Below are 25,841 nucleotides of genomic sequence, written 5' to 3' on the forward strand. Positions count from 1 at the left end.
TCCAAGAAACTACTAACGGCAGATTTGACTTCTGTATCATTGCGCACTATAGGAAAGGACAGAAATAATAGATGCCAATATAGGGGCAGAAGCAGCACCTTTTGCAGAGACAAGTCTCAGTCAGGCATAGGGAATACTCTGAAGGAGCAAACAAGTACAGCAAGGACAGCAACTGAGACCAGGCAATGTACTTGGATTTCCAAAATACTTGACACAGCTCTAGAAGAGGCTCAGGGGTAAGACCTGAACTGCTCAGCTTCTATAAAACTGGCAACTTCAAAACAAATGAACAACTTTAAAGAAATACTGTCTTCAAAGAGTCACAGAGCACAATAGTGTATTTTTGTAAAACAATTCTACATGCTACCCAGGAAAAAGGATACATAAAGGAAAGCTGAGCTCGAGACCAGCTCTCCTCAGTTCGGTAAGTTGCCAAATGTCAGGTAGTATGCCAGAAGAGGCAAATAAAACCCTCAACTGGGAGGGAACTGTACATTAGTAACAGATGACCCCACATTGTATGACAGAACAGGGAGTGCTGATGAAGTTATTAGACAACCTGGTTTTTAACCTAAACCCCCATATTTTTCAAACTGCACCCAACTTAAACACAGTAGATAAATTTTTGGAGACAAGGCACAAGCCAAATTCAAAGCAGGCAGCCACACGTTCAGCCAAAGCTCCTGCCCTCCACCTTGTGAGGCTCCCAACAAGCCCACCGCTGGGCAAGCGTGGCAGGTACAGCGCTTTACTTACCGTACGCTGCCTGTGCGGCTTGTACTGGCCACCACCAACCAGTATGATGCAAGTCGTCAACATGACCCTGTAACAGCGCCCTCCTTCGGGCATAATACGCTAGAACTCAAATTTCACACATCTCTTCAATTTCACTCTTGACTTTCAAACAAATACGAGTTCAGTAGATCCGGTTAGAAGACATGAATATGATGTTAAAGAAAAACTCAGAGTCCAATATATTAAGCATACTTATTTACTTAATCTATACAGAATCGAGTAGATAAAATTTCAGATTCACATTAGTGAAAAATCTCTACAAAATGTTTTTGAAAAGCAAAACAAAGACTGCCTGTTCATTTTATCATTTATCCTCATGAAAGCAGACATGGGTTGTAAAAATAAAGCAGTGTGTTTAGCACAAACTAGATTTCTGCATCACTTTTTTTCACAGTTATTTCCATCTACAGTCCAAAGAGGTAGATTTTCTGCAACACCTGAGAATTGAACTGTAACGTAACCAGGTGTAATGAAAGGAAGGACGAAACATTAGAGATACACCCCTAACTTACTTGTGTACGTATACACATGTTTGGGTCTTGAATCACATATAAATTTAGCTTTTTGCAGCTTAATCATGGTGAAACTGCCAATCAGGCCCCAGAGTTTTGACAATTAGATATACTTACGTCAGGCTACGTCAGTTTACAGCCCAGGTTAAACAGTTCTGGTAGCAGGAGAAAGGCATTAATACAAGTTCACTTAAAAACCCTACTGGAGCCAATTTGGCTGCAGACTGGCAGTGCAATAGCCTGCTGTATGGCAGATCAGTTAGTGCTCAGCTTATCCCTTATGCGAATTTGTTGGTTGGTTTTTTGTTTTGTTTGTTGTTGTTTTTTAAACACTCTTTAAGCAATGCATGAAACTGTATTGACTGGTTTCAGGAAGCAAAGTATAGCTCATCGTGGCCAGGTAAGTTGACAGGACATGGGTACGTTAAGGGTAGGAAAGAGAAAAGGTATCCCCCACTTCAAAAGCCTTCCACTTGGGACATTCTGCTTCATTTACACATTAAGTCAGTAACAAATATATTTGTATTGCTGTTCTATACATCTGTCATGTCTCTAAAAGCCCTTTAAAATATTCTCGCAGCAGGGTCCAAAAATTCACTCTCACCTCCATATAGAACAAGCACTATACAAAGAACTGTTAAAGATACAAATGTCCAAATAATAAATTGTAAAAATAGAAAACTGCATGTCCTACCTTGCCAAGGGTATGATGCATCAGATACAAAGTTTTTCACTTTTCCTCAGGAAAATTACTTAATGCTTAGTGTTAGCTGAAAACCAGTTCTTGCAACAACTATTTTTTGAACAGACTGATTCTATAAAGCAAGTAATTTGAAAAGCAAGTCTGAAATACTTCTTTCCAGAGTTTTTTATGCCACATGGTTAGCAGGATTAATTAATTAATAAGCTCTGGGTCTAACTTGACTGACTGGTCATTGCTACCTTCTTTTCATTCCTGCATTGTGCTTGGACCACAAATACAAAACCCACACAAATCTATGACGACGGCCAGCTTCCCATTTGCTCCACCATTTAAGAAATGTCAGTTTGGCACAGTTCCTCTTAGTGGTATGAGCTAAAACACATTTATTAGGCCTTGTATAACCTTTCTCTCTTTCAGAGACAGCTACATTATTTCCATGTACATTACTACAGGAAAAGGATCAGGAGCTCAGCGCAGCCTGAACATTCAAGTAATTTAGCCACTAAACTGTCAAGGGCAGTGAGGGTGGGAAGCTCATTGAGAGATGTGCTCGACTCAGAAATCCCCTCCCAAGTAAGTGCAAAGAACTTTTAAGTACCAGAAAAAGCTACACATGTTCATATTCCTTAAAATGACAGCAACCAAAACTAGAAAGTAAATACATGGGAACTAAAGTTTAAGGGTAGCTTGTATTTATTTCACACATTGCCTTGCCAAGAATAAACGTTGGTCCTAGTTTCTTTCAGGAAAAGAAGTCAAAATGTGGATATCAAATTTTCTAGGAAAAGACTATATGGTTTAAGGTTAAGAGCTTTGCTTGTGGTATGTTAGCGTAAGAATTTGAAGTACCATCTTTACCAGACAGCCTAACTGGGAAGGCACTCCACCAACTGGTACAGCTTTGAGGTTGAGTGTGCAAGGAATTCCATGTTGTACTTCAGGAAAAGTATTTGTATCTACAGGTTCAATTAATTATAACCAGTACATGCTTAACTAACACTTAAATACATTGCATACAAGGCTATTAGAGAAAGCCTATATGCCACAGACTCATGTCTTCCATACCTCCAGCAGTAAAATGTCTGTTTCCAGCCCTTCTGATAATCCAGGGATTCACCGAGACAGGAATGGTTTTCTCTTGTCAGGGTAACCACGTGATGGACACACTGCAGCTAAGAGGGAAGAACATGACCAACACCTGTGCAATAGGCTACACAACTGCAAAACTCCACTCTAACATTGCTGTACATTTTCTCACGCATTTATATTTAACATGTTCACAGGTAGGGCAAATAGTCCAAACTAACCTTTAAAACACAACCCTGAGAAGTCTGAAAAAAGTTGTACACCCTGTTTCACCAGCTGCAAATTAATGTATTTCAAAGCTGCTTTTTCATACCACAAAGTACATAAACCCCTTTAAACATACCTCTTAACTATATTCTGGATCTGTACTTTTTCTTTCATATGTATGAAAACATTAACTAGAGGGGAAAACTGACATCTTTTACTGGCCATACATAGACACCCTTATGTAGATAAATTTACTGGGAAAATTGGTAATCTTCAGTATACCGAGTGGCAAATCAACCAAACCAGAATGCTGTTCTTTAAACCAAAAGAGTGACCCGCTGTCACTATTTTCCCCGGCACAATGTCGTATCTGTACACAGTCTTCCATGACAGTGATTTGTGTTGTGGGGAGGAAACGCACATGCATCCTTTTATGGAAAAATATTTTCTTTTAAAAAATGAGGCAGATGTGCAACACAGTTGTGGAAAATTTATAGTTTAAGCTATTTAAAGCTGCTATGCAGCTTCCTGTACCACATAAGTCCAGTAGTTCTAAGAAAATACAGATATGGTAGAAAAAGTAAGAAAATTTTCACCACAAAACCAAATAGTTACCACCAACAGAGAAAGTTATACACAAAATATATCTCTCAATACAGTGTTTACACTTCATTTTAGTCTACAGATTCAGTGCCAGGAACAGGACTTGTTGAGACAGTCTTTTCACCGCTATCTGCCACACACGATTCCACATCAGGTTGGATTCCTGGTTCCGTGTCAGTGGGAGTTCCCAGATCCTCATGGGAATTGAGTGTACAGGACTCCAACACCTGCACAGCTAGATCCACATCTGCTTCTCTGAGAGAAACCTGCTCCTTAAGGACTTCCACCTTCTCATTCAGCTCGTTTCTTTCTGTCTGAAGAGCCCTGCATAGCTTCTCCAGACGCTCCAGTTTTATTTGAAAGCCCTTGTATTCTTTATCTCTTACTGTTTTCTGAAGGACAAAAGAAAATAAAAGCTCTGTGATCCAACTAATATTTTTTCTTAAATTGAAAGAATCATCACTATTTAATCCTGCATATTAAATCTTAATTGATCCAGTAGGTCAAATGCCAGTTGCACTAAAGCAAATTTCCTCAGAACATTTGACCACAACACTTCAGTTGGTTTGTTGAAGCTGCAGTGGCAACAGAGACCTTTAGAAACAAGCAATGAAAGCTATATAACTATGTTATGCTAATTCTGCGTGAGGGCTGAGTGTCAGCAAGGATGCTGACATGAAGTCCCACAAAGCAGTCAATTACATCCAAATAATGGCAACTACTAGGGACAGAAGGGCAGAGGAGTGGGAAATCTGCAATCCCACAGCAGAATCCAGGTCAGAAGGTGCCATACCCATGGCTGTCCTAACCAACTCCTTAAAAGAACAGCGAAAGATAAGCAGTGCTATAGCAAAACCGTGCTAGGTCATATAGGTTCAGCAAGGTCACACCTAATACACTTGAACTAGACCTTAGACAGCGTAGGCAGAACCGTGTGCCTATGGCCTGTATGAAAAGTGGTTTAGCTCCTCTCTTGCGGGACTGCAGCGCAGTAAGGGCACCTCACGACCTCAAAAGCTGCATCAGTGCAGGAAGTAACTGATCCCTCACACATGAGTTATTGCCTTCATGTCAGTCTCATATACTTACGATAGATTTCTATTGCAGCACTGATTCAATTTTGCTCAGCATATTAAAATACAGTCATTGCATTCAGCTTGTATGATTTCATACACGTTATCCCACCAATTAAACGGTAAGCAAAGAAAGATGAGGCTGAATTTGCTTTCGTGTCATGCGTTTAGATTTATATAGTAGCTTTTTATTTTCCCTATCCAAGGAGAACAGAAAACATAAGACAGAAAATCCAAGAAGAGGCTACTGTGTATTATTTTCAGTTCTCTAAAACTGAAAAATTCTATGAAGTTCTCCAGGACACAGACTCTAGTTTAGCCATACTGCTGCTTAAAAGATAATTACCTCTTCAGCCATTTGCAGAAGAGCCTTGTTGTTGTTTTCCCATTTTGTACGCCACACTATAGTTTCCTTTTCCAGTTTCTTAATCTTCTTCGTCATCTACAAAAGATAAATTAAAGAGATAATTTGGTGGCTTGTGTTGCAATGTGGGTAGGTTTACACGAGTGATTTGATGACTTAGTGTTACCTTCCAAGTCCAGTTTGAACAAATTTCATGGAAGAGTCCTTCTAGCACAAAATCAACCCCACAAACACAAATTCTGCATCCAAAGAAAACAAGACTGATTCTTAAATAACTAGCAGCCTTCAAGTAAATCAATAAAAAGCTCAAGTTTGAAAACATAAGCAGAACCAAAAAGACTGAGAAGCACTGTATGCCTTTGATAAGACACTGAAATTAGGATTTAGATACTATGCAACTATGTCAAAAAACAGAAAAAATTGTTCCTCTTCCATAATATGACAAATTCTTATGCCGTATCTCATGATCCAAATCAAATGTCAAAATACTCCCATGTATTTTCACAAGCCAACCACTGTTATCGAATCTAAAATGCATCCTGCTAGCAGCATGCATTTTTATATTTTACTTTCTACGAAACCAAGCAATCCTGTAAGTACCTTCTCCATTTCTTGTCTGAAGGTTGTAAAGAGTTCATTACTTTTTGCCATGGTGGTCTGGAATTCTTCAAACTTGTCCATGTAAAGAGAAAGCTGTTGGAAAAGAGGTGGGAACATTAATCTGAACAGCTATATACAAATACAAAAATATTACGGTACAAGGCAAAATTAAAATAGTGGAGGATTAACTTCATTTTTTTATACTATCCTACAATTCCCATTTAAGAAGCATGCAGAACTTGTCTGAAAACATGCTTTCAAATTACATATAAAGGGTAGTTCTGTGTTTATAGAACAGCAATATATTCTGAAGTTAAAAGGATACAATGTTTAATAAAATGTTGGAAGACACCACAGTTCATCACCATCTCAGTTTTGCTTCCCCACTGAAAAAAAAAAAATTATCTGTGGACATATACAGGAAATTCAGCACACTGTTAACGAAATTAAGTGTAGAGAAGACCTACCTTTTCACCTTAACCAGCCAAAGCGAACAACCAAGGCTGGGACAAAATACACGATTGACTCCAGAAACGAAAATACACATTCACAACCTACGAAGTCTACCCCATGAGCAAAAATCATGGAAAGTGAATATTGACAAGGAATTAATTTCATAGTAAAAAGCATTACATTTTAACAAATGAAGAGCATTAACATTCGATGACAGAAAATTATCTTGCCCTGCATCACAAGGTCAATCATCAAGAAGGTGCTCCAAAATATGTTAACTAACATAGTTTTTTAAAAAGGTTATTGTTCTTATTTTAATAACTTCCACTATCAGTGTGTGATACATGACTATTTACTAGCAACTTCTTACTCCAACTGAAAAGTACTCAGTTCTTTCAATTTCTACATTGGGGGTTGCAGGACAATACAATTCAGGAATATTGTATTTCGCACTAGCAGTAGAGGAAATTTCATAACAGGAATTAGCCCAGCTTGTCAACAGCACATCGTGACTCTTTGCCATTATTGTGACTGAACTTTCTAACTCATCTTATTCTACAAAAAAATCTGTCAGCCCCAGGAAACCACAAACTATACACATTGTTATTATTAAAAAGCATAACAAAAAGGCAGTGGGATTTTAAATAAAGGTAACCAATTTGAAAAAAATTATAGAAGACTAAGCGCAGCAAAAAAATATCTGGGAAAATCTGGATATTAATGAATTCAAGTCCAATAAAGATCTGAGTGTATGATTACGTTTAACTACACATATAGATACACTTTAAATACAACTGTTGGAAAAGCCTGGAAAAGAATTAGGTACAATGAATGTGAAAAAAGGCACGAAACAGAGCTTGCAAGAAGACTGAATACAAAACTTCACAAAACTGAAGCAATAAGATGTACACAATAGAAGGAATAGCTACTGCTTCTCAGATGCTATGATTTTATAGCTGAACCTACCATTTCCCTTTGCCTTATGTGCTGAGCTCACAAGTGGCCAATGACTGCAGGTGATCCAGAACCACAGCGCAAAAACTGGAGACCATCTCTCCACTCTCAGAAAGGATTTTGCTGTAGCATTTACAGCAAGAAAACAATTTGAATATAGCAGCTTGTTGTGGACAGACATGCTCAGGTTACTAAATCTGAATAACCACATGGAGAAACGTGGAGAATTGGGAGCAAGCAGCGTCACAACAGGAAGAGATTGAAATAGTAGAACAAATTCTAAAACCTGCCTAGGTAAAAATCCCCACCCAACTCTTCATAGTCACAAAGGCCTCTCTGGTCCTGAACAGCTATAACCCCCACCCCCCGATACAAATACCTTTTGAAGAGAGAACAACAGTTTCAGAGAAGCCAAGGAATAGTGAAGTAGCCACAACAAATAGATTCTTAAGCTTTCACATATCCTAGTCTTTGTAATACTAACACTATCAAAAGAATACTAACTCCAGCAATTCAACGTTTAGCACCTTCCAGTAACAGTACTCTCCAGATGTATTACAGCGAGTACAAAACATCAAGTCTTTATGATTTATGTCACATTTCCCTACTGGAAATTACATTTAAGACAGTTTAAAATATATGAAGTACTTTTCACAAGTAGCGTGTATTGCATCTGATGAATGATAACATGTAGATTCTTTGTATGTTGCATTAGATTCACTACAATCACAAATCTCTTTGCGTTCCCTTTTCAGAACAACTGTTATCGAAGACCACTCCATTAAAACAAAGATACCTGCTGCTTCAGCTGAGCTTCCTGTTGCTTCATCTGTTCGCATTTGTGTCTGGACTCAGTAGCTTCTTTTAGCAGCTAAAAACCAATGCAAAAAAACACAGTTAAGAAAGCACTCCTAAGAATGGCTTATCTTGATCTATGACAAAAATGAACACACACTAACATCACCCAAGGGCCATTCAACCATGATTTTTCACACAGGATTTTTATTACTATACGTTCACATATACAGTCTAAAGCACGTGCCAACATGCAGAAATTTCTATTGAGACATTTCGCTAACTGGTAGCATGACACGAGCAAATGGTTCTATTTCTGTAACAAGTTTGAACTGCTAAATGTTTAAGTAGATCATTAATGAACCATATGTAATTTGTAACTGTTTTGCAACCTAATTTATTTTGCGCCTCCCATCTCTCCAATCACTAATATTACCTTTACAGAGTAGTTCAAATCAATTTTGCTTCAACTTGACACAATTTTGTAGGTTCACTTTGAAGATATTCTCATTAGCCTATGACTCCAAAATCACATTTTAAAAATACGGAACAATTGAATACTAGATGATCATTTTGAGATTGTACAGGACAAACAAGTCTCTTCCCTAGGAGTTACAGATACATAAGGAGCATAAAAACAAAAACAAAAAAACACCTCACTCAAGTATTCTTTTTTTTAAATGAAAGCAGGCTTCTTAGAAGACTGTAACTAAATTGCTGATTATCAACATACAAATAAGATATCAGGCATAGTTTTGGGGTCAGGCAGTTCAAAAGAGCACATGCTTTATTCTGCATTTGTTATTTCTTACAGCATAAAACCAGAAGTTAAAACTCCTGACCGCAAGAAAGTACCTTTGATGTTTCAGCTCAAGACATTACCCAGTCTAAGAAAAATCTAAATGATATCCAGCAGATTTGCTGAAAAAATGCAAACAGTACATTAGTTGCCCGTAAATACAGACATCGATACTGTAGGCATCATACATACACAAAACTTAAAATCTCAGCCTCACTGTGGATATTGATTCTAACTTTCAGAAACCAGTCCCCTCAATTTGTTGCATTTGCTTTAAATCATGAAAAACATGGTTTGTCGTTTTGGTGTTTGGCTGGTTTGTGGGGTTTTTTGGTTTGGTTTTTTTTTTTTTACTTTCTCTTAACATACATAGAATTCACTTACAAACTCCCTTTCTCGCTGATGTTTTTCCTCTGCTTCTTTAATAAGTTGGGTAGTTTGCTGAAGTTTGGCATCCACAAGTTGCTGCTGCAGTTCCTTATGTTTAAACACTTTATCAATATGCTAAAGGAAGAAAATCATATTAGTCAAATATAAAGAGACCAGTGGTTAATTAAGGTAAGTGTACATGTATGGGGAGATGCATATTGTTTAGAAGTTTCATGCAAAAGTGGCAAGACTGTTTTACATGCATTTTTTTTCTCTCTTTATCCCCATACATTGTAACTACACTTTTTTTTGTCTTTCACAGAAGCCGGATGCGTATTTTATTAAATCAGTACAAATACCGTCAGTCACTTCACACCAGACATTTATTTCAAAAATCCTCTAACAAGTAGTCTACATCCTTTCTTGGCTGGTGTTTTTTACCTCTAATCCTTATTGTGCTTGTTACTTCTAAAAGCTCTAGCCCTCATAATTTAAAAAGTTCAAAATGAGCAAAGTTTGCAATACTAGTTTAACTGATGAAATTCCACAGATTGTTGAATTTTGCAGTCTTACTTCCATCTGTGAGGCAGCACAAGACAGCTTCCTACCTTTTCTCCTCCTCAAATTATCTCATGGAAGATACAGATACTCCATGATTCAAGAAGTAGGGAACTAGTCTACAGAGTGTTTTCTGGTTGATCCAGATTTGAAAAAAATCCCTACAAAACAAAAAACCTACCAAACACAAACACAATAACAACAAAACCCCAACAGCTGAGAAACTATATTCCAGACCTGTGTCAACTAAGAACTAGAAAACTAATCTTAGCTGTAGAACTTGAAGCTCAGTTCTCTCTCTGACAAGGAGAAATGGCTGTTTTCCACTACAGTAGCTTAGACTGGCTAGCTCATGTACTGGTGCCAAGTGAAGCTGGTTCAGTTAGCCCTGTAACACATGACACCAGTCCAAATATATTCTTGAAGCATGACAGTAAGCTTTGATTTATGCCAGCAGAGCAGCTACATAAACAAAGGAGCTTCCTAAACACCCCCAACCTTAAAGAACCAAAACAATTAAGACAGACTACCTTGTGTATCCCCCCCCTCCCACTGTAATGTGAAATTATAATCTAGAAGAACTTCAAATATGAATTATACCATCAAACCAGCATCAACTTCAATGTCTGATCCGGCTGCTCACACCTTGCCCAGCTGAGTTCTGAATGCCTCCAATACAGAGATTTCACAATTTCTGGACAACTTATTTCTATTCAGCTGCTTTCACTAGGAAAGATTTTTTCAATGCCTCTTGCATTTAGATATGCAAAACTAGACAGGAAAGGCAGATAGTGAGCCAAACAGCTACTTGATTTTTCACAGTAGTGAAATAAAAAGAAAAATTTTTAAGAAGTATGTTGGCTGTAAAATTTTAGGGATTTTTCTCCCCCTTAAATAATTATCTGATCCTTACAGTCAAGGAACAAATAGAATTCCATTAGAAGCATAATGCAAGCACCTCTTCTCGCAATGCATACTGCTCAATGAGTTTCTTCAGTTTTTCCCCCAGTTCAATATTTTCCTGACGGAGCTTGGCATTATGTATATCATGCTGTTCCAGTTGAGACTGAATTTCATTCAGTGTAATCTGGAAGTGTGCAGTTGCTTCTTTCCGTCTTTCTTCTTCTTCACGAGCTTGCTGCATGTTTTCTTCCTTTTATGAGAGAATATTAATGTATTCAAGCCAAACCATGCACTTTTTTATATTTTTGAGTCAGAAACAATGGTAATAATTCACTTCTGTACAGTTTGAAGTTCTAAAGTGCTAGAGCTAATATAAGTCAGAATCATAATATGCTATGCTGACTACCCATATGAAGTGCACGGAACAAAGAATCCAGAAATTTCAGTCCTTTTAGAGAATCTTGTCGTTACCACTACCAACATTACCCAAAGGCTGGTATTGTAAGATGCTACATGAATACTTTGTATTTGCAAGCGTAAGAATTACCCAGATGTTAAAAACAGCATTGATACTATAATGAGATTTCCTACAGTGATCATAGATAAGAATCTCTTGGCTCTCTTCCATTTCACTCCCATCCATTATATTCCAACAGTGTTAAGCCTTTTTTGATACCCTGCCATTTCATGCTGCTGTTATTTCATTTGTGCTATTTTTTCCAGCAGTCATCAGCATTGCTCCCTGAAACAAATATGGCAAGATCACAGACTGCAAGTAATATGAAGCAGTCTGAGCAGCAAAAAAAAAAAAAAAAAAAAAAAATCAGCAAGTTGAACCAGCCCCATATTCTTTACCTTAAAATCAGGTGCACTTACACCACATACCACTCACATTCTGCAGGTACAGGGCATGGGCAAAGCGGTAAGTAATTTTATCAGTCTTTATTTTAAGCAGTTATCAAGAAGTAAAATTTCCACCACCACTTGTACTGTAATTTATGTAAATAAACTAACCTTCAAAGTCTTGTTATGACGCTGAAGCTCCCGACAGAGAGATTCCAGCTTGCTACGTGCCAGAATGGCCTTGCTATGCTCACTCTGCAAGTGGACTTTCTCCTTCACAACTTGTGCTTGCTTCTTCTGCAGTATCTTCATTTGCTTTTGAACATTCCGGCTCTCCTCCAACTAACATTAGAGAGTGTATTTTATTAAATAAACATACGTGAAGGTATTTTCATGCATCTAAAAGAGCAGACTGAACAAACTTTTAAACACTTCAGATGAAAGTAAGAAAGTCAATTTCATTAAGCCCCCCCCAAGTTCATCATAAAAAGAAACTCTCACCATCCTACAGACAATTGTAAATGTGTAAGGACAGAATGTGAAAATATACAAATTCCAACTTTAAAAAATCATTTGTCTTTGAGGAACAGGGACCATGGACCTGTTGACCCCAGGCTATCAGCTTGCAATCAGCTACAGGGGTAGGACTAGTCCTGGGAAAGGAGGATGCAGCAGAAACAATCAAAAGCCAGCTGAGACTGGCTTTTCAACAAGTCACAACTTCTTCCACTCTTATGTGTAAGGTACATGCAGCTGTTTATCCAACAGGTCTTGGTTTTACTATCAAGAAGAAAAACCCACAGGACTGTGTACAGAGTTCTTTCTTCCAGCAGGAGCTCCTACCAAGCAGTAATTAATACAAGTTTGTAAAATGCGAAGGTATTTCAGAAAGGAACAGATACAACTAGCAGCCCTGACAAATCCAGTCAAATACTATTAAAGCTGCACAGCCCAGACTTTGACGATTTAAGAGATCTGTAGTCTCAACCATTTGAAGCAAAATTTTTGTTCTATTTCCTTTAGGCTGTTTAGATGGTAGATAACAGCATTAAACTTTGTATACAGTGCTGACTTCAAAATCTACTCTGAATACACAGTGAATAGAAGTTTCTTGCATTCATATCTAGTTAGCATTAAGTTCCCTTACACATGATTTTTGGGCTCCCTGAGAAACCATAATATTTAGAGTTTGTTCTATTGTAAAGAAGATAACAATGTTAAGCTTAACACTGCTCCTTATTAGATAGTGCCTCAGCCTCAGGACACCACAGAAAAAGGTGGCTGGCAGTGAGGAACATCACCGTGACAGAAGACTACAATGTTGGTTTTCTGAAAGAGCTCAAAATAATTCTGAAGCACAGAAGAAAGAATAAAGGACCTCCATGACAACAGTAAATTTAATCTAAACAGTGTATTTAACCTAGTTTAGAGAAAAGGAACGTTAAGGGAATATTCTGATATCCAAACACAAAAAGCCCTTTTCTTGGGTGGCCAGAAAAAACACTTCAATTGGCTGTGCTGTTTGCATACCTATGAAACTTCAGGCCTTTAAAAGTATGCCAGCATGAGACACATCACCAAGGATGCAAACCTTCCTGCATCACAAATCGATCTCCTGATAGATTCCAAATTAGGAGGAAAAAAAAAAATTGTGGAAGATCTTTTGCCAGGAGAAAGGCATTCCTACCTTTATTGTACAGTCCTTTTCATGAGACACCACTGAAAAACCTGACAGTGAGCTTTAAAGATGATGAATCTTTAAAAAAAGAAAAAAAGCATTGTAGGTGCACTGTCATAAACAGTTCAAACCTCTGCTGGCATTAAAGCTGACACCTATGCCAGTGGTTCACCACCACTACCATGAAGAAAAGAATGCATCTGAAAAGGAACACAACCAGATCCAACCTAAACTTTTTAAGGGGAATAAAGTATTTGTAAAACTCATTCAGTTAAAATCAGAGCTACTGTTACACCTGGATGAGCTCCCACCCAACTTTCCAGCAGTTCTGAGTATCATGGCGAAAGCAACTGGTTTTCTAGGATGGTGACCAACAACGAACTGTGAATGCTTACATCACCTACAGGCTATGGGTCCTCTCCTGGGAGGGGAAAAAACATAACGTGAACGTATCTCTCCCGATTGCCAAGCTTCTTGAAGCAAAATACATCGACCTGGTCTAGCTGTTCCCTAATTGTTTTGAGATCTTTCCTTCAACAAGAAAACTCAAAGTGAAGATGGTGCAGACTGTCTTCTTTCTGCACAAGTGAGGAATTCATGCCAACCTAACTCCTTGTGCAGGCCACCATCCCCACTGTGATCTGACATGGGAGGTGTTTGGTCAAACAGAAAAGGCACCACGTGCACAAGCAATTGCTCGTAAGAACTAACTCATTTACTGCATTTTTCTCTCACAATATCAAAGCTTATTTTCACTTGGGTTTCCCACCCTTGAGTTGCACTATGGAAGTATTAATTGTTTCTCATTTAAATGAAAGTGACTTCTTAGAGAAGCTGCTGGTTTTGAAGGAGATTCTCTCATGGGAGCAAGCAAGGAAAACAAAGCAAAAACATAACAGAGACCTCCAAGGAGGACTCAGGATTTCCTAAAGAGAACTAAACTAAGTCTGTTCTTAAAGTAATTAGTATGGCCTCCGAGTATAACGACTACCTGCTAGCTCATCTTCAAAGCTCTGGAGACAATAACAATCTCAAAGGAAAAAAAAAATTTCAGAAGAGTTATGCCATGTTGTGCAGCCATTTTTCAGAAACATTTTCATATATAATACACTTGACATCTACAGAAGGAAAATCTTACGCTTTTGTCAAGCTATTCAGTCACCTCTTCAGTTTTGCATTCACTTTATAACTACAAATATGGTGGTAAAACATATACACACAGCTATTTCCATTCTTTCCATTCTTGTCTGTATCTGCCTCAAGATGAACAAGTCATTCATCTCCAGGAACACTCTCAGAAGTGAACTTATGAGACTTCCCTCTCCACCCTGATTTTGCAATGAATTTCTTTAGAGAATAAGTTATCATTTCTCCAGCTTGGGGTGGGAATGCACTTTATGATCAATTACTGCTAACATTTTGGGGGTTTTGTTACTGAAGAAACACATACTTTTCTTTCCATACCATGATCAGAAAGCAAAATTAAACCAAGATCTTTCCAACTTCCCCTACCAATTTATGTATAACAACTTTTCTCTTTCCAAATCTCTGTATCACAGTATGTTCCTTCCCCCTATCCTCAAAAGTATAAACTATAAAATGCTAGCACAAGAGCATTATCAACAGACAAAAACTAAGAAAATAGTTACTCCCAAAAGAAACTCTTAGCTTTTCTGTTAATCCTAGTGTTAGGCTTCAACACCAAGTTATCATAACCTATTTTTTCTTTGGATTTAGGCAGTCATGTAGAAGTGAAATGAGTACATCAAAGTTTGGTTGCAGCAATACTCATAATAAGCCAATAAGCCTGACTGTTTTGGGTTGGTTTTTCTTTTCTTTTTTTTTTTCTCTCCTACCAACACTGTGAAATATTCAAAATCATTAACTTTCCTGTATTAAAAGTTCTTGCATTCCACAGTTAATATTAATTACATGAATAACTCCTGCTATCTTAGGAAATACTTACCAGATCAGCGTATTTCTTGCACAAAGCTGCCAGTTTTTCCTCTGGAGTAGAAAGTGTGTTCAAGGCTTGCATTAATAATAGCACTTCTTTTCCTATGATGTGGATGAAAGACAACCATATTGAGGGGAAAAAAAAACCATACCAGAAAAATCTGCCTGTCTTTAGGAGTAAAATATAGATCCATGAGAAATTAGTGTGAGTTAAATTGTTCTCTGGTTTGATAGCTGCATAATCCTAACGGATGACAAATGGGAAGTAATCACAGTAAGAATAAATGTCTTGCCTATGTGCTATTACACAACTTGAACAGCAGAAGTTACTTTAATCTTAAAGCCACAAAAATACTTTTGTTTTATAATTTATAATAGCACAGCTAAAAAGAAATCTGAAAGTGACATTTAAAAGGTTAAGTTTTGCTAATAAAGGATATTCACACAGGTGTTTTTAATAAGCCTTTGGAGTTTAAATATGAACAGTGCTTTGGTAGCATTGAACACCACAATCCCAAAATTAAAAGTTAATCCAACAACTGGAAAGTTAAAGAGCTGATTAGTAATTGCTATACTATTATTATTGTTAAGGTTCCTGTAAAAAAAGCATTACCAGCTGAAGGATTCTTACATATGCATTAAGAACTGTCTTTTCCTAAGCAGAAGTGCACATTTTCTCAGAGTATCCTGTTAAAGACGACAAGTTTTGGCTACAGAGTAAACTTGAAACAGAGCAAATTGCACAGCTATTTTACAAAAATATTACAGCCATTTACAAACCAAAATGCTGAAAAGAACATACCCAAAGTTTTCTCTTTGTGTTTTTCAGTCTCTGGATCTTGTTGCCCATCAGGTGGATCAGTACGCACTTCTTCTCTCCCAGGAGTCTCCTCACAAGACTCTCGAGAGCAGCACGTGGACCCTGGGTGCTTTCTGTTCTTTGTGATATACTCAGCTTCTTCCAGTGTGCCCATGCTTTCCAGGCTGTAACAGTTGGACTGCGCATGCTGCAACGCTGTATCAGACAATTCACTGCACTTGCTGTTCACCAGCTGATCCCGGTTATTCGTTCCCATATCCTGAGACCAAGCTTCTTCCATCGCACCACCAGCCAACTTCAGAAGGAAAAGTAGTTAAGTAAAAGTAAATAGTCAAGCAACTATATTCAAAAGGAAAGCTTCCACTTTTCTTTTGCATGGACTAACAAGAGTAAAATTCCACCATTATTCCAGTTGATATTCACTGTTGACAGGTATGTAAATAACTATACACAGAATAGCCTAAAGAGTCATGAAGAAAGCAGCACACAACAGCCCAAAATATCAGTTACTCTAATATGAAACAACTTTGATACCTTGTCATTGCAAAAAAGTTTATACTTTAAAAATTAAAAGCTCACATGGAAACTACTCTCCAGCTCCAAAAGTAACTGGTTATTGTCTCAGCTGTTAAAGCATACAATCTTAAATCAAAACACTTCCCCCTCATAGATCTCAGAAATCAACCCCAAGTATACTAAATCTAAAACTCAGCAGCAGTTTGACTAGCTTTATGTACTGTTATTTGAAAAATAAGGTTCAGAAATCAAGACAGGAGGACACCATTATTAAAACTGACTGTATTACGTATCTGTTTCAGAAAACTGGTATCTTCCAGTTTTCAAGTCAGTCAAAAGACATACTGCAAGAAATGGGGGGAAGTCTACTCCCTTCTAAAGGGAAGTTTAAAGAAATCCACAGAAATCCATCGTGTCCATAACATACATAGGATGAGAGTTTAAACTACTTCAATCAGAATATCAAGTAAGGTTGTTGGCTCATGACTGGAGAAAATCTGCTGCTATAAACAAGAATGATCAACAGGACCAGGAGTATATCTGTTTTTGAAAAAGTTAAATTTCCTATCTATGAAATCAAAAAAAGTGAGTATTAACTGGCTTCAGATTTAGAGTCCTACTACCTACGATTTTTAACAATACATTATTGCTGCTCAATTACACAGAACTTTCTCAACAGATTTCTTAAACCCCAAGACATTTAATCATTTAACCAAAAAGTTACACATCGCCAGTTGTTTTAACACCACAGCAGTATGTCAGTTTTGGAGCAGAACACCTGATGATACCACCCTACAGCTTATTAAGCAGCTACCAGACTCCTCTCTCAATCACCAGAACAACATTTTCAATTTCTAGAAACATTTAAGGCTGATGAGAACTTCAAGGGTGTTTTGCTGGATGTTTTTTTTGTTTTGTTACACTATGGAGGCTGGGAATCAGGACAATACTTGGAGGTGATTTGGTATTTTTCTACTGTCCATTTGCAATCCTGCTGTACAACCTGTACTTTTAACTACGAGTTAAAAAGTATGATAAGCAGAGCTGAACTCACTTTACTGCCCAAGTGTTTGTTCTCATTGTTTTATTTTCAGTGAACTGCAAGTAAATTTTCTTAGATTTAGGATATAAAATATAGAAACTATAAAAAGCGGGCTTGTTTATATGCAGAATTATACTGTTTAAGCACAAATTAATTTCAGATTATCTTACATTTTAGTATTAAAAATGTGCTAAGGAGTTTGCACTGGGTTTTATACTCTGCACTGATGGACCATTTTCCTTTTCAAAAGGAATTAGCCAACATCAAAGAAACCTAGCCAATACTAATAATATACGTGAGATATTTCAACTCCCTATCCGTTCAGGATGCTTGGAAGAGTTATTTAAAAAACATTCAGCAAATACGTATTAATATTGTCAAAAACATGTAACAGCTTAGTAGTTATCTATACTTAGAGCAAGTCCCTTGCTTTACACCTCATCTCAAGGCAGATTCATTTTTGAGAAGACAAAATTCATACAATACCTGTCATGAAGGACAGTAAGCTTTTGAACTGCACGTAATATGTATAGACATTAAGGAGTGACTTTGACTTATCAAGGAAGACTCACTTTGCACTACTCTTTACAAGTGTGGAAAAGATGCACACTATTTATGGACAAATATAAACGCACTGCCATTTTATCACTCTTCTATCACATCCGGCAACATGCACAATAAATGCCTGCAAAGGTAATGCAGCAATAGAATTGCTGTAAGAAACAACCAACCCCAATATTTAATAGTTGACTTTACAGACTGTAAAAAGCATATTTTTTTCTTAGATTGTCTTAAAACTTGGGGCTTCCATTAGGATGGGAAAGGTTTACCCCTCTGAGTTTAGGGTCAGCTAACAAACAAAATGCTTCTTAGAAAAAGAAGAGATGTGTAAGCAGCAGAGCTAACTTAACCCTTTTCTAGGTACCAATGATGGAAAACAAGACACAGATCTTCTCTAAAAACCACGATTCATACAGAAACTGATGATACTGTGTCACGTTACATCGACAAGACAGGAAAGATCAGAAGTATCTGAACACATACCAGAGTAGAACTGCACTATGAACACAACAGCTGAAACCTGCAGTTTTTCCATTGCGTAGAATGTGAAGTTCTGATTAAGATAATATGCCTAAGAAGCCTGGCAAAAGGTAGGAAAAGTCTGCTCAGAAAGTCCAAGTTTCTGGTTTGGCATGGTATTTCCAGACCTTTTGAAATCCATAAACAGACTCCCAAATTTTCCTTTTGAAAGCAGAGCACAAAATTGCCAGGAACTCCAACAAGCAGCTGAGAAGGCCTGACTGGCTGTGGTTACACACTGAAGAGCAGCACTGCCCAAACAGCTCTCCTGCTAGCGTTTCATTCTGCTTTTTCATGCCCACCTTTGTTGCACTAGCAGCAACATTTCATGCAACTTGTTCTAACACAATTTATAGCCAGATCAGTACCTCAATCCAGTTCACTGCACAACAGGCAATCCTGCCAAGCAGAAGTGCTAGCATGATGGTTGGAAAGAAGCCAAAGCACGAGTCACTAAAAAAAAATAAAAATCTAATCCCAGCCAGAGCATAAGGAACTAAAAAAATACCTTATCCTCAACCACAGGTCTATAGTTAACACTGAGATACTGGAACACCACCAGCACGACAACATTCATGACAAGCACTGCTTCAAATTCAGACAATCCAGAAATTTACAATGGTTGTCATGTGAGAAAATTCTGCCATTTTTGGGGGGGGAAAGAACAGCTAGTGGCAGTCATACATGTGACTGACCAGTAAGTAGAGGTGGGCATTTCACAACTAACAAGCAACCACAGTAACCTAAACACCTGTCAATTCAGAGTTGGCAATTAGCATGCATATTCCAAAGCATCTGGAAGTTTCACAGAGTGAATACCACCACCTCATTAATTCAGCAGAGGCTTTTGTAAAAGTCATATTAGGTGTCAGTCCAATTCTTTACTGACAATAATGATTTCTCAACTGAGTATTCTCTATCCTTTGTCAAAAAAACCCCAATTTCAGACTCATTCTCTTAAGTCTTAACAGAGACGGTAGAAATAACCTACCAGAGAATACTGAATTGAGGAAAAACGTTTGGGTACAAGTGTCCTGTACATCTCAAATATATTTGAAGGTAACAGCAATGGTGAAAAACACACAGACCTTGTCAACCTTCTTTTGTTTTCCAGTGAACACGGAACAAATCCAAGCTTACTGACAAGCAAGCATGCTCCCCACCAAACCAAAGCTCAGCACAGCAGTAGACAGTTATTGTAATAATACCCAATTTTCTTTGCTTAAATAGAATTAAAAAAAATAAATGGTGACCACAGGCCAAAGAATACCGTATTTAAATAAGTGGTTCTTAGTGTTCTAAGCAGCTAGAACAACCTGGTAACATACAAACAATAAGCAAAAAAATCTAGTTAAGTTCTGTCAAGTTAGTCTGTATGTTCTAGCAAAACCGACAGTAGTGACACAACATACTAAAAGCCTAATGTATTTAGCCTAGATTAAAATTAAACCCAAACACTTTCTAAACAGAGATGTCTGCTATTGCCTGACAAGGGCCACAAACACTAATAGCTAGATGACTTCCTGATTATGACTAACACAATTTTCTACATTAGCTGTCATTTCAGATATTAAAAACACAACCAAACGTCTAAACAGCCTTCTTACACTCCGTGTTATTCTTAAAACACTTCAGCTACAGATAGTTTCAGATTTGATCTGTATCAAGCTTCAAGTTGGAGTATAGCAATCATAAATATCACACTGAGAATGTTATGTACTAAATCATATTAGTATCACTGAAACTGCCCCCTGCCTCCCCCTTACTAAGACAACAGTCAGAACCCCAGCTATTACCTCTATCTTTTCAAATCCGTGCTCATCAGACTAGTGAACTTCTCCGTTTAACATTCCAGCCAGAACACAGCACTTCCAACAGCACATTGTATAATAGCGCTGATTCAGTACTGACTGAGTAAAAACAAAACCACCCCACCAAAAAGACCTTCTACTGCAATCACCGCTACCTTTTCTAGCTGCTACCATGCTCTCTCAGCTTCCAGCTAGTTTCAAACCTCCAGCTTCTAACCAGCTTTAATGATGAACGGCTTATTATTGGATGGACCAGAATTAGACTGCTACATACCTAGAAAGATTTTCAGTGAGAGACAAAGACAGTATACTGCATATGTTGCACGGATAATGTGCGACTTCCTAAGATCACAAAATTACTACTCAAAACTCTACCATTAAAAAATGTAATACTTGCCACCTACCTAGCTGTGAAACTGGCTATTACAAGATGCTGACATTTCTGAATAAGCATATAATCTGCAAGCTACTCAAGACAGAGTACAGGCCAAACAATTTGAGGATGCCTGCTGGAAAACTGCAGGTAACATCGGTCCTGCTCAACCCAAAGTTTTCATTCAGTCTTCTGCTCTGTTCTCTCAACTTGTACCTTGATCAAAAATGGTGCACACCAGGAAAACTCTTATTTCATACCTAAAGAGCACTGGACATGTATCCCATTTACAAAACTGGCTATGATGACAAGAGCCAGAGCCAACTTTACTTCAAACAGTATGCCAGTATGCTTCAGTAACGTGCTGCACATAAGGACAAAACACATACCTAGGCAGAACTTATTCTACCGTGTCAAAATGTATTGTGAACACTTTTTTGTTCCAGTACCTATGAAAGTCTGTAACATGCAGCGCTACCTAAAATATACCGCACTTAACATTGATACCATGTGTACTGAAGTACCTGTATTTTACACTCTTGTGCATACACATATTCAATCTTTCCCTAAAACACCCGAGAACACCTCTCTGTACCTCTTATTAAAAGAAATCATAACTAGTAGCTACACCAACATACTTTTTCTGCTATATGTTAGCAAATTACCCTAAAAAAAGGCACTGTCATTAATCTATCAAAACACCTACTACATTTCCCGCAGTAGCAAGCTGGCCTATACTGTGAAAAGACTTACAACCTTAGTCTTCGGAATTGCTAATACTTTCAAAAAATATCCTGGAAGCCTTAAAACAAACACACGTACAGAAAACAGATTTTCACAACTGTAAGATAACCTAAATATATGAGCAAATACATAATCATTTGCTCAGCATCAGGCTCCAGAAAACACCATTTGAATGACATCATTCAGATGACTACCATTTTCAAACTTACTGCACGTGCAACTGGACATAAAAGCCTTATCCCGACCAATCACATTAAAAAAATACTATGGCAAAAGGTATGTCATAAATGTTTATGGTTTGTAACAAATTTTAGGCTTCCTGCAACCCACAATTTGTTTTTACCAGCTAACACTGGAAAACATCCTTTGAAAATGTGTATAATGTACCCTTCCTCAGTGCAGATACTCAAAACTTCATCTAACATAATTGTATTGTGCAGAAAAATCAGTCATTCTCAGTAGTAATTTTATTCATGACTTCTCCATAAAAACTAACATTCTGGGATGGCACAAAAATTGGGTTTGAATTTCATAGCAGGTGTACCTTCATCCACTGGCCTAGACACAGTAATGCAGGTGCTTGTGACCACAAGACTAGCTTATTAAGGTTATTTCTCCATGCAATACTTCTCTATACTGTGCTCACTGACCTGAATGATCACACAGTCTAATTATACCTTTCTGAAAACCTCATGGCCTCTGAGGTGGCTTCCCCACTGAACTAAGATCTTAGCTGTGAGAACGGACAGTCATTCAAACAAACATTTCACCCTGTTCTGTCATTACACTAAAAATTGTGTTCTATGCATTCATTTATCTACTGGACTGAGGCACCTAGAGTATTGCTGCTCATTAGTTTCAAAGCATTGCAAATCAGAAGTCCCAACACAGCAGGACAATTAAGACAGATCTACTTCAGAAATTTGTATTTTCTCTTTATAAAAGTCAATACAGAGTCTACATAGAATTCCACTATTAATACTGCTGACCTTACATTCAAGATGTGGTCTTTTAATAGTGGTTCAGACACTTACATTCTCACATGACCCCTCTTATGGTCCTTACTTTTTTCTGTTACCCTTTCCCCGTGTCTCTCTCTTTCAGTGGCCTCACAACACAAGACATTCCTGCTTTTTAAAATCCTTTCTTTTTTTTATATGTTGTGTTTGAGGTAAATAAAAAAAAAAACCTAAGAGGTTGGGTTTTTATCATTTTTCTTCTCTGTGCTCTGAGAAAAAGTTATAAGCATCTCTTCCCTGCTTTAGTTTAAGGCATTAAAAACACTTCCTGTGATTCTAGCAAAAATTTCACTGGAGGAACCCAAAGCTTAAATGGAAACTTTCAGTGCACTTACATGCAGGGCAAAGTGCTGCACATTTCAGCAGTCCTTTTTAAATTCAACCATCTGAGACAGGTGCTAATTAAGAAAACATTTAATATAGCATGAATCACTTCCGCCAATGAAGTTTCACTTCCTCTTTACTATAAAGCTAATAGTCTTCTAGTCATCCACTGTACATTTCTGGAAAAAGCAGGGTAGACAAGTTCTGAATTCCCAATGCAAACAGGTCACACGAAACCTAAAAATAAAGAAGCTCCTGTGTGTGAAGGCAGGGGGAGGGAAAACTGCAAAACTGCTGAAGGATTTTTAATTCACAAAAGAAGTTCAAAGTAAAATTTGCCTGATACTCCCTGCCTCATTTCACTTTAAAAAAAAAATTAAATTCCATTTGACTGTGGGTATATGAAATAATATGGAGATAGTGGTTTTTCAGGGGGGGTTCAGTTTTGGGAGTGTGTGTGGGTTCAGGATTGTTTTATTGTTTTTTACCCACACCATCATCTGCCTTTATAGCAGACACTGAAGTTACTTACAGGCCACTTCCTAACAAAAAACTTCAGAAAACACGCAGCAGAAGAGATTTTTTTTTTTCATTGAGGGAAACTAGCTCCATAGCTTCAAAAATCTCTCTCCAACACTCAAACTAAACAACGACCATCACAAAGTTACTTTTTCTGGAATGATTTTACCCTATGTACCACAGGAAAAAGTTATCACCAAAAAGCCACTTGAATTTATGTAAGGTGACAGGATGAGATACCAAAGCAGCCCACGAGCTCCCCACGGCAGCTCTGTCACACACAGCACCGTGCAGGTGACAATACATACTGTAGCTGAATTAACGGCACGTTTGAAGTCTCTGCTGCTCGGTGCCCAAGTACACACGGTTCGGCCTTTTCCTACACGGCCACGCGGCCCGAGATTATTGTAAAGTCACCGAGGCCACCGGTGGCTGCGGCATCGCTTCGGCAGAGGAAGGGAAAGGAGAGGGCAGGCCACCTGCACCGACCCCGCGGGGCACGGCCGCGCTCCCGCCGCCCCCGCCGCCCAAGGGCGCCGGGCCCCCCGCCGGGGTGGGGACGGGGACAGGCACGGCCCCCGCGGAGGCGCCAGGGCCCCGGACCGCGCGGCGGGCGCTCGCCCCTCGCCACGTGCCGCCGCCCCCAGCGGCCCGCCGCGCGCGCGAGGCACGGCCCGCCCCTCGGCGGGAGGGGGGGGGAGGGGGGGGGGAGCCGCCAGCCCCCACGAGGCGGGTACCGCTCCCGGGGGCGACGCCGGGAGCCTCCCGACACGCACTCGCGGCTGCAGCGACGGGTCCGGTGCCGCGGGGAGCGGAGCGGAGCCCGGCCCGCCCCGCGCAGGCTGCCGAAAGCGACGGGGAGGCGGCGGGGGCAGCGCTCGCCCCGGCCCCGAGCGCCCGGGCCGGCCGGCCGGCCGCGGGGCGCGGAGGCCGCATGGGGACGGGGGAGGCGGGGAACGAGGCGCCGCACGCCGGCAGGGCGGGGAAGGGGAGCGCCCTGCCCCCGGGCCCGACCGCGCGCCGCCTCACCTCCGGGCTGCCGCTCGGTGCCGCCGCCTCGCCGTTCTGGCTCTGGCGCCGGCTGCGTCCCGCCGCGCCGCCGCTGCTGCCTCCGCCGCGCGCTGCCTCCGCTCCGCGCGTCGCCATGATGTGACGGCAGCATCCAAACAAGCTGCCGAACCGAGGGACACCGGAAGCGCTCCCCGCGGGCACGCCCCTTCTCCCGACGACAGCCAATCGCCGCGCGGCTCTCCGTCCCACGTGGGCGATGCGCGCCCCCCCCCCCCGCCGCTCCCCCGGGCACCACCGGGGCGGGCGGGCCGGCAGAGGCAGTGGCGGGCACCCCGGCGGGCGGCGGACTGCGCTTCCCGGCGTGCTCCGCGCGGAGACGCACTGCCCGGCCGCGCCATGCGCTGCGCGGAGCCCCCGCGCCCCGGCTGCAGCAGGGCATGCCGGGAGCGGCAGTCCTGGCTGTCGCGGCGTGCCGGGAGCTGCAGTCCCGGCGGCGCGGGCCGCGGCCTGGGGCGCGGCGGCACAGGGCGGTACTGACGGCCGGGCAGCGAGGGAGGCTTCGGCCCCTGCCTGCCTCCAGCTTTAGGCCTTCCTTGTTGCGATTATGGCGTTTGTCACGGCTGCGAAGACGCGGCCGGCCCAGTGGCGGCCCCGCCCGCCCCCCCGGCGGCTGCTGTGGGCGGTGGGGCTGCAGCTCTTGAGGGAAAAGTCGGGCGTCTGTCGGGAAACGGAGTTGCGCAAGGCAGGTTTTGCCTGGAGTCGCAGTGCTGCAGGTGTAGCCGAGGCCAGGGCTGCAGTCAGAGCACCTCCGGAGGCCGTGTAAGCCCTTGTCAAGGCAGCAACGTGTGGCAGCCCTCACCTGGGCCGAGGCCACCTGCTCGGCATGTGGCTCCTGCTAGTGGGAAGGTTGCTGTGGGTTTAAGGATTGCTTCTGTGGGGAAAAAAGGATGACAGCACCTGCCAGAGGAAAGAATGAAGCTGCTGAGATGCACCCGCAGTCCTCTGAACCCACATCGGATTTGCGTGCACGTGTGGGTCTTGGTCTTCTGGTGAACTGCTCTAGAATAACTTAAAACCGATGCAGGCAAATATCCTGGAAATACATACATTCCTCCTTTCCAGAGGCATAAACTTAACCTCTTCATAATACGAGTGGAACCTTTACAGTCTTTTATAGAGTTACTGAATAAACCTAATCACTCTAGGCCTCCACTTAGTATCTCAGAGTAGGTGGACTGGATGTTTGTGTTGAATAAAGTAGTTTCTGTGAGGCAGTACTTGCCTAAATGATTTTGTCCTTACATCCAAAACTGTACTGACAGAACTATTCA

The 25,841-nt window shown here is 40.2% G+C and overlaps 1 protein-coding gene across 1 annotated transcript; it reads right to left on the reverse strand.

The window, feature by feature from the left end:
• Positions 1–975: 975 nt before the first annotated feature.
• Positions 976–24,696, reverse strand: TXLNG (taxilin gamma). Its single transcript, XM_056328043.1, has 10 exons — positions 24,529–24,696; positions 16,054–16,366; positions 15,262–15,353; positions 11,789–11,959; positions 10,830–11,024; positions 9,329–9,448; positions 8,147–8,221; positions 5,944–6,036; positions 5,326–5,421; positions 976–4,298 (listed from the first exon to the last, which is right to left on the reverse strand). Exons 1-10 carry the CDS (start codon positions 24,643–24,645, stop codon positions 3,978–3,980), a joined length of 1,593 nt encoding a protein of 530 aa, XP_056184018.1. The 5' UTR covers positions 24,646–24,696; the 3' UTR covers positions 976–3,977.
• Positions 24,697–25,841: the final 1,145 nt, after the last annotated feature.

The sequence above is a fragment of the Falco biarmicus genome, chromosome 2 (assembly GCF_023638135.1).
Source record: "Falco biarmicus isolate bFalBia1 chromosome 2, bFalBia1.pri, whole genome shotgun sequence".
Lineage (NCBI taxonomy): Eukaryota > Metazoa > Chordata > Aves > Falconiformes > Falconidae > Falco > Falco biarmicus.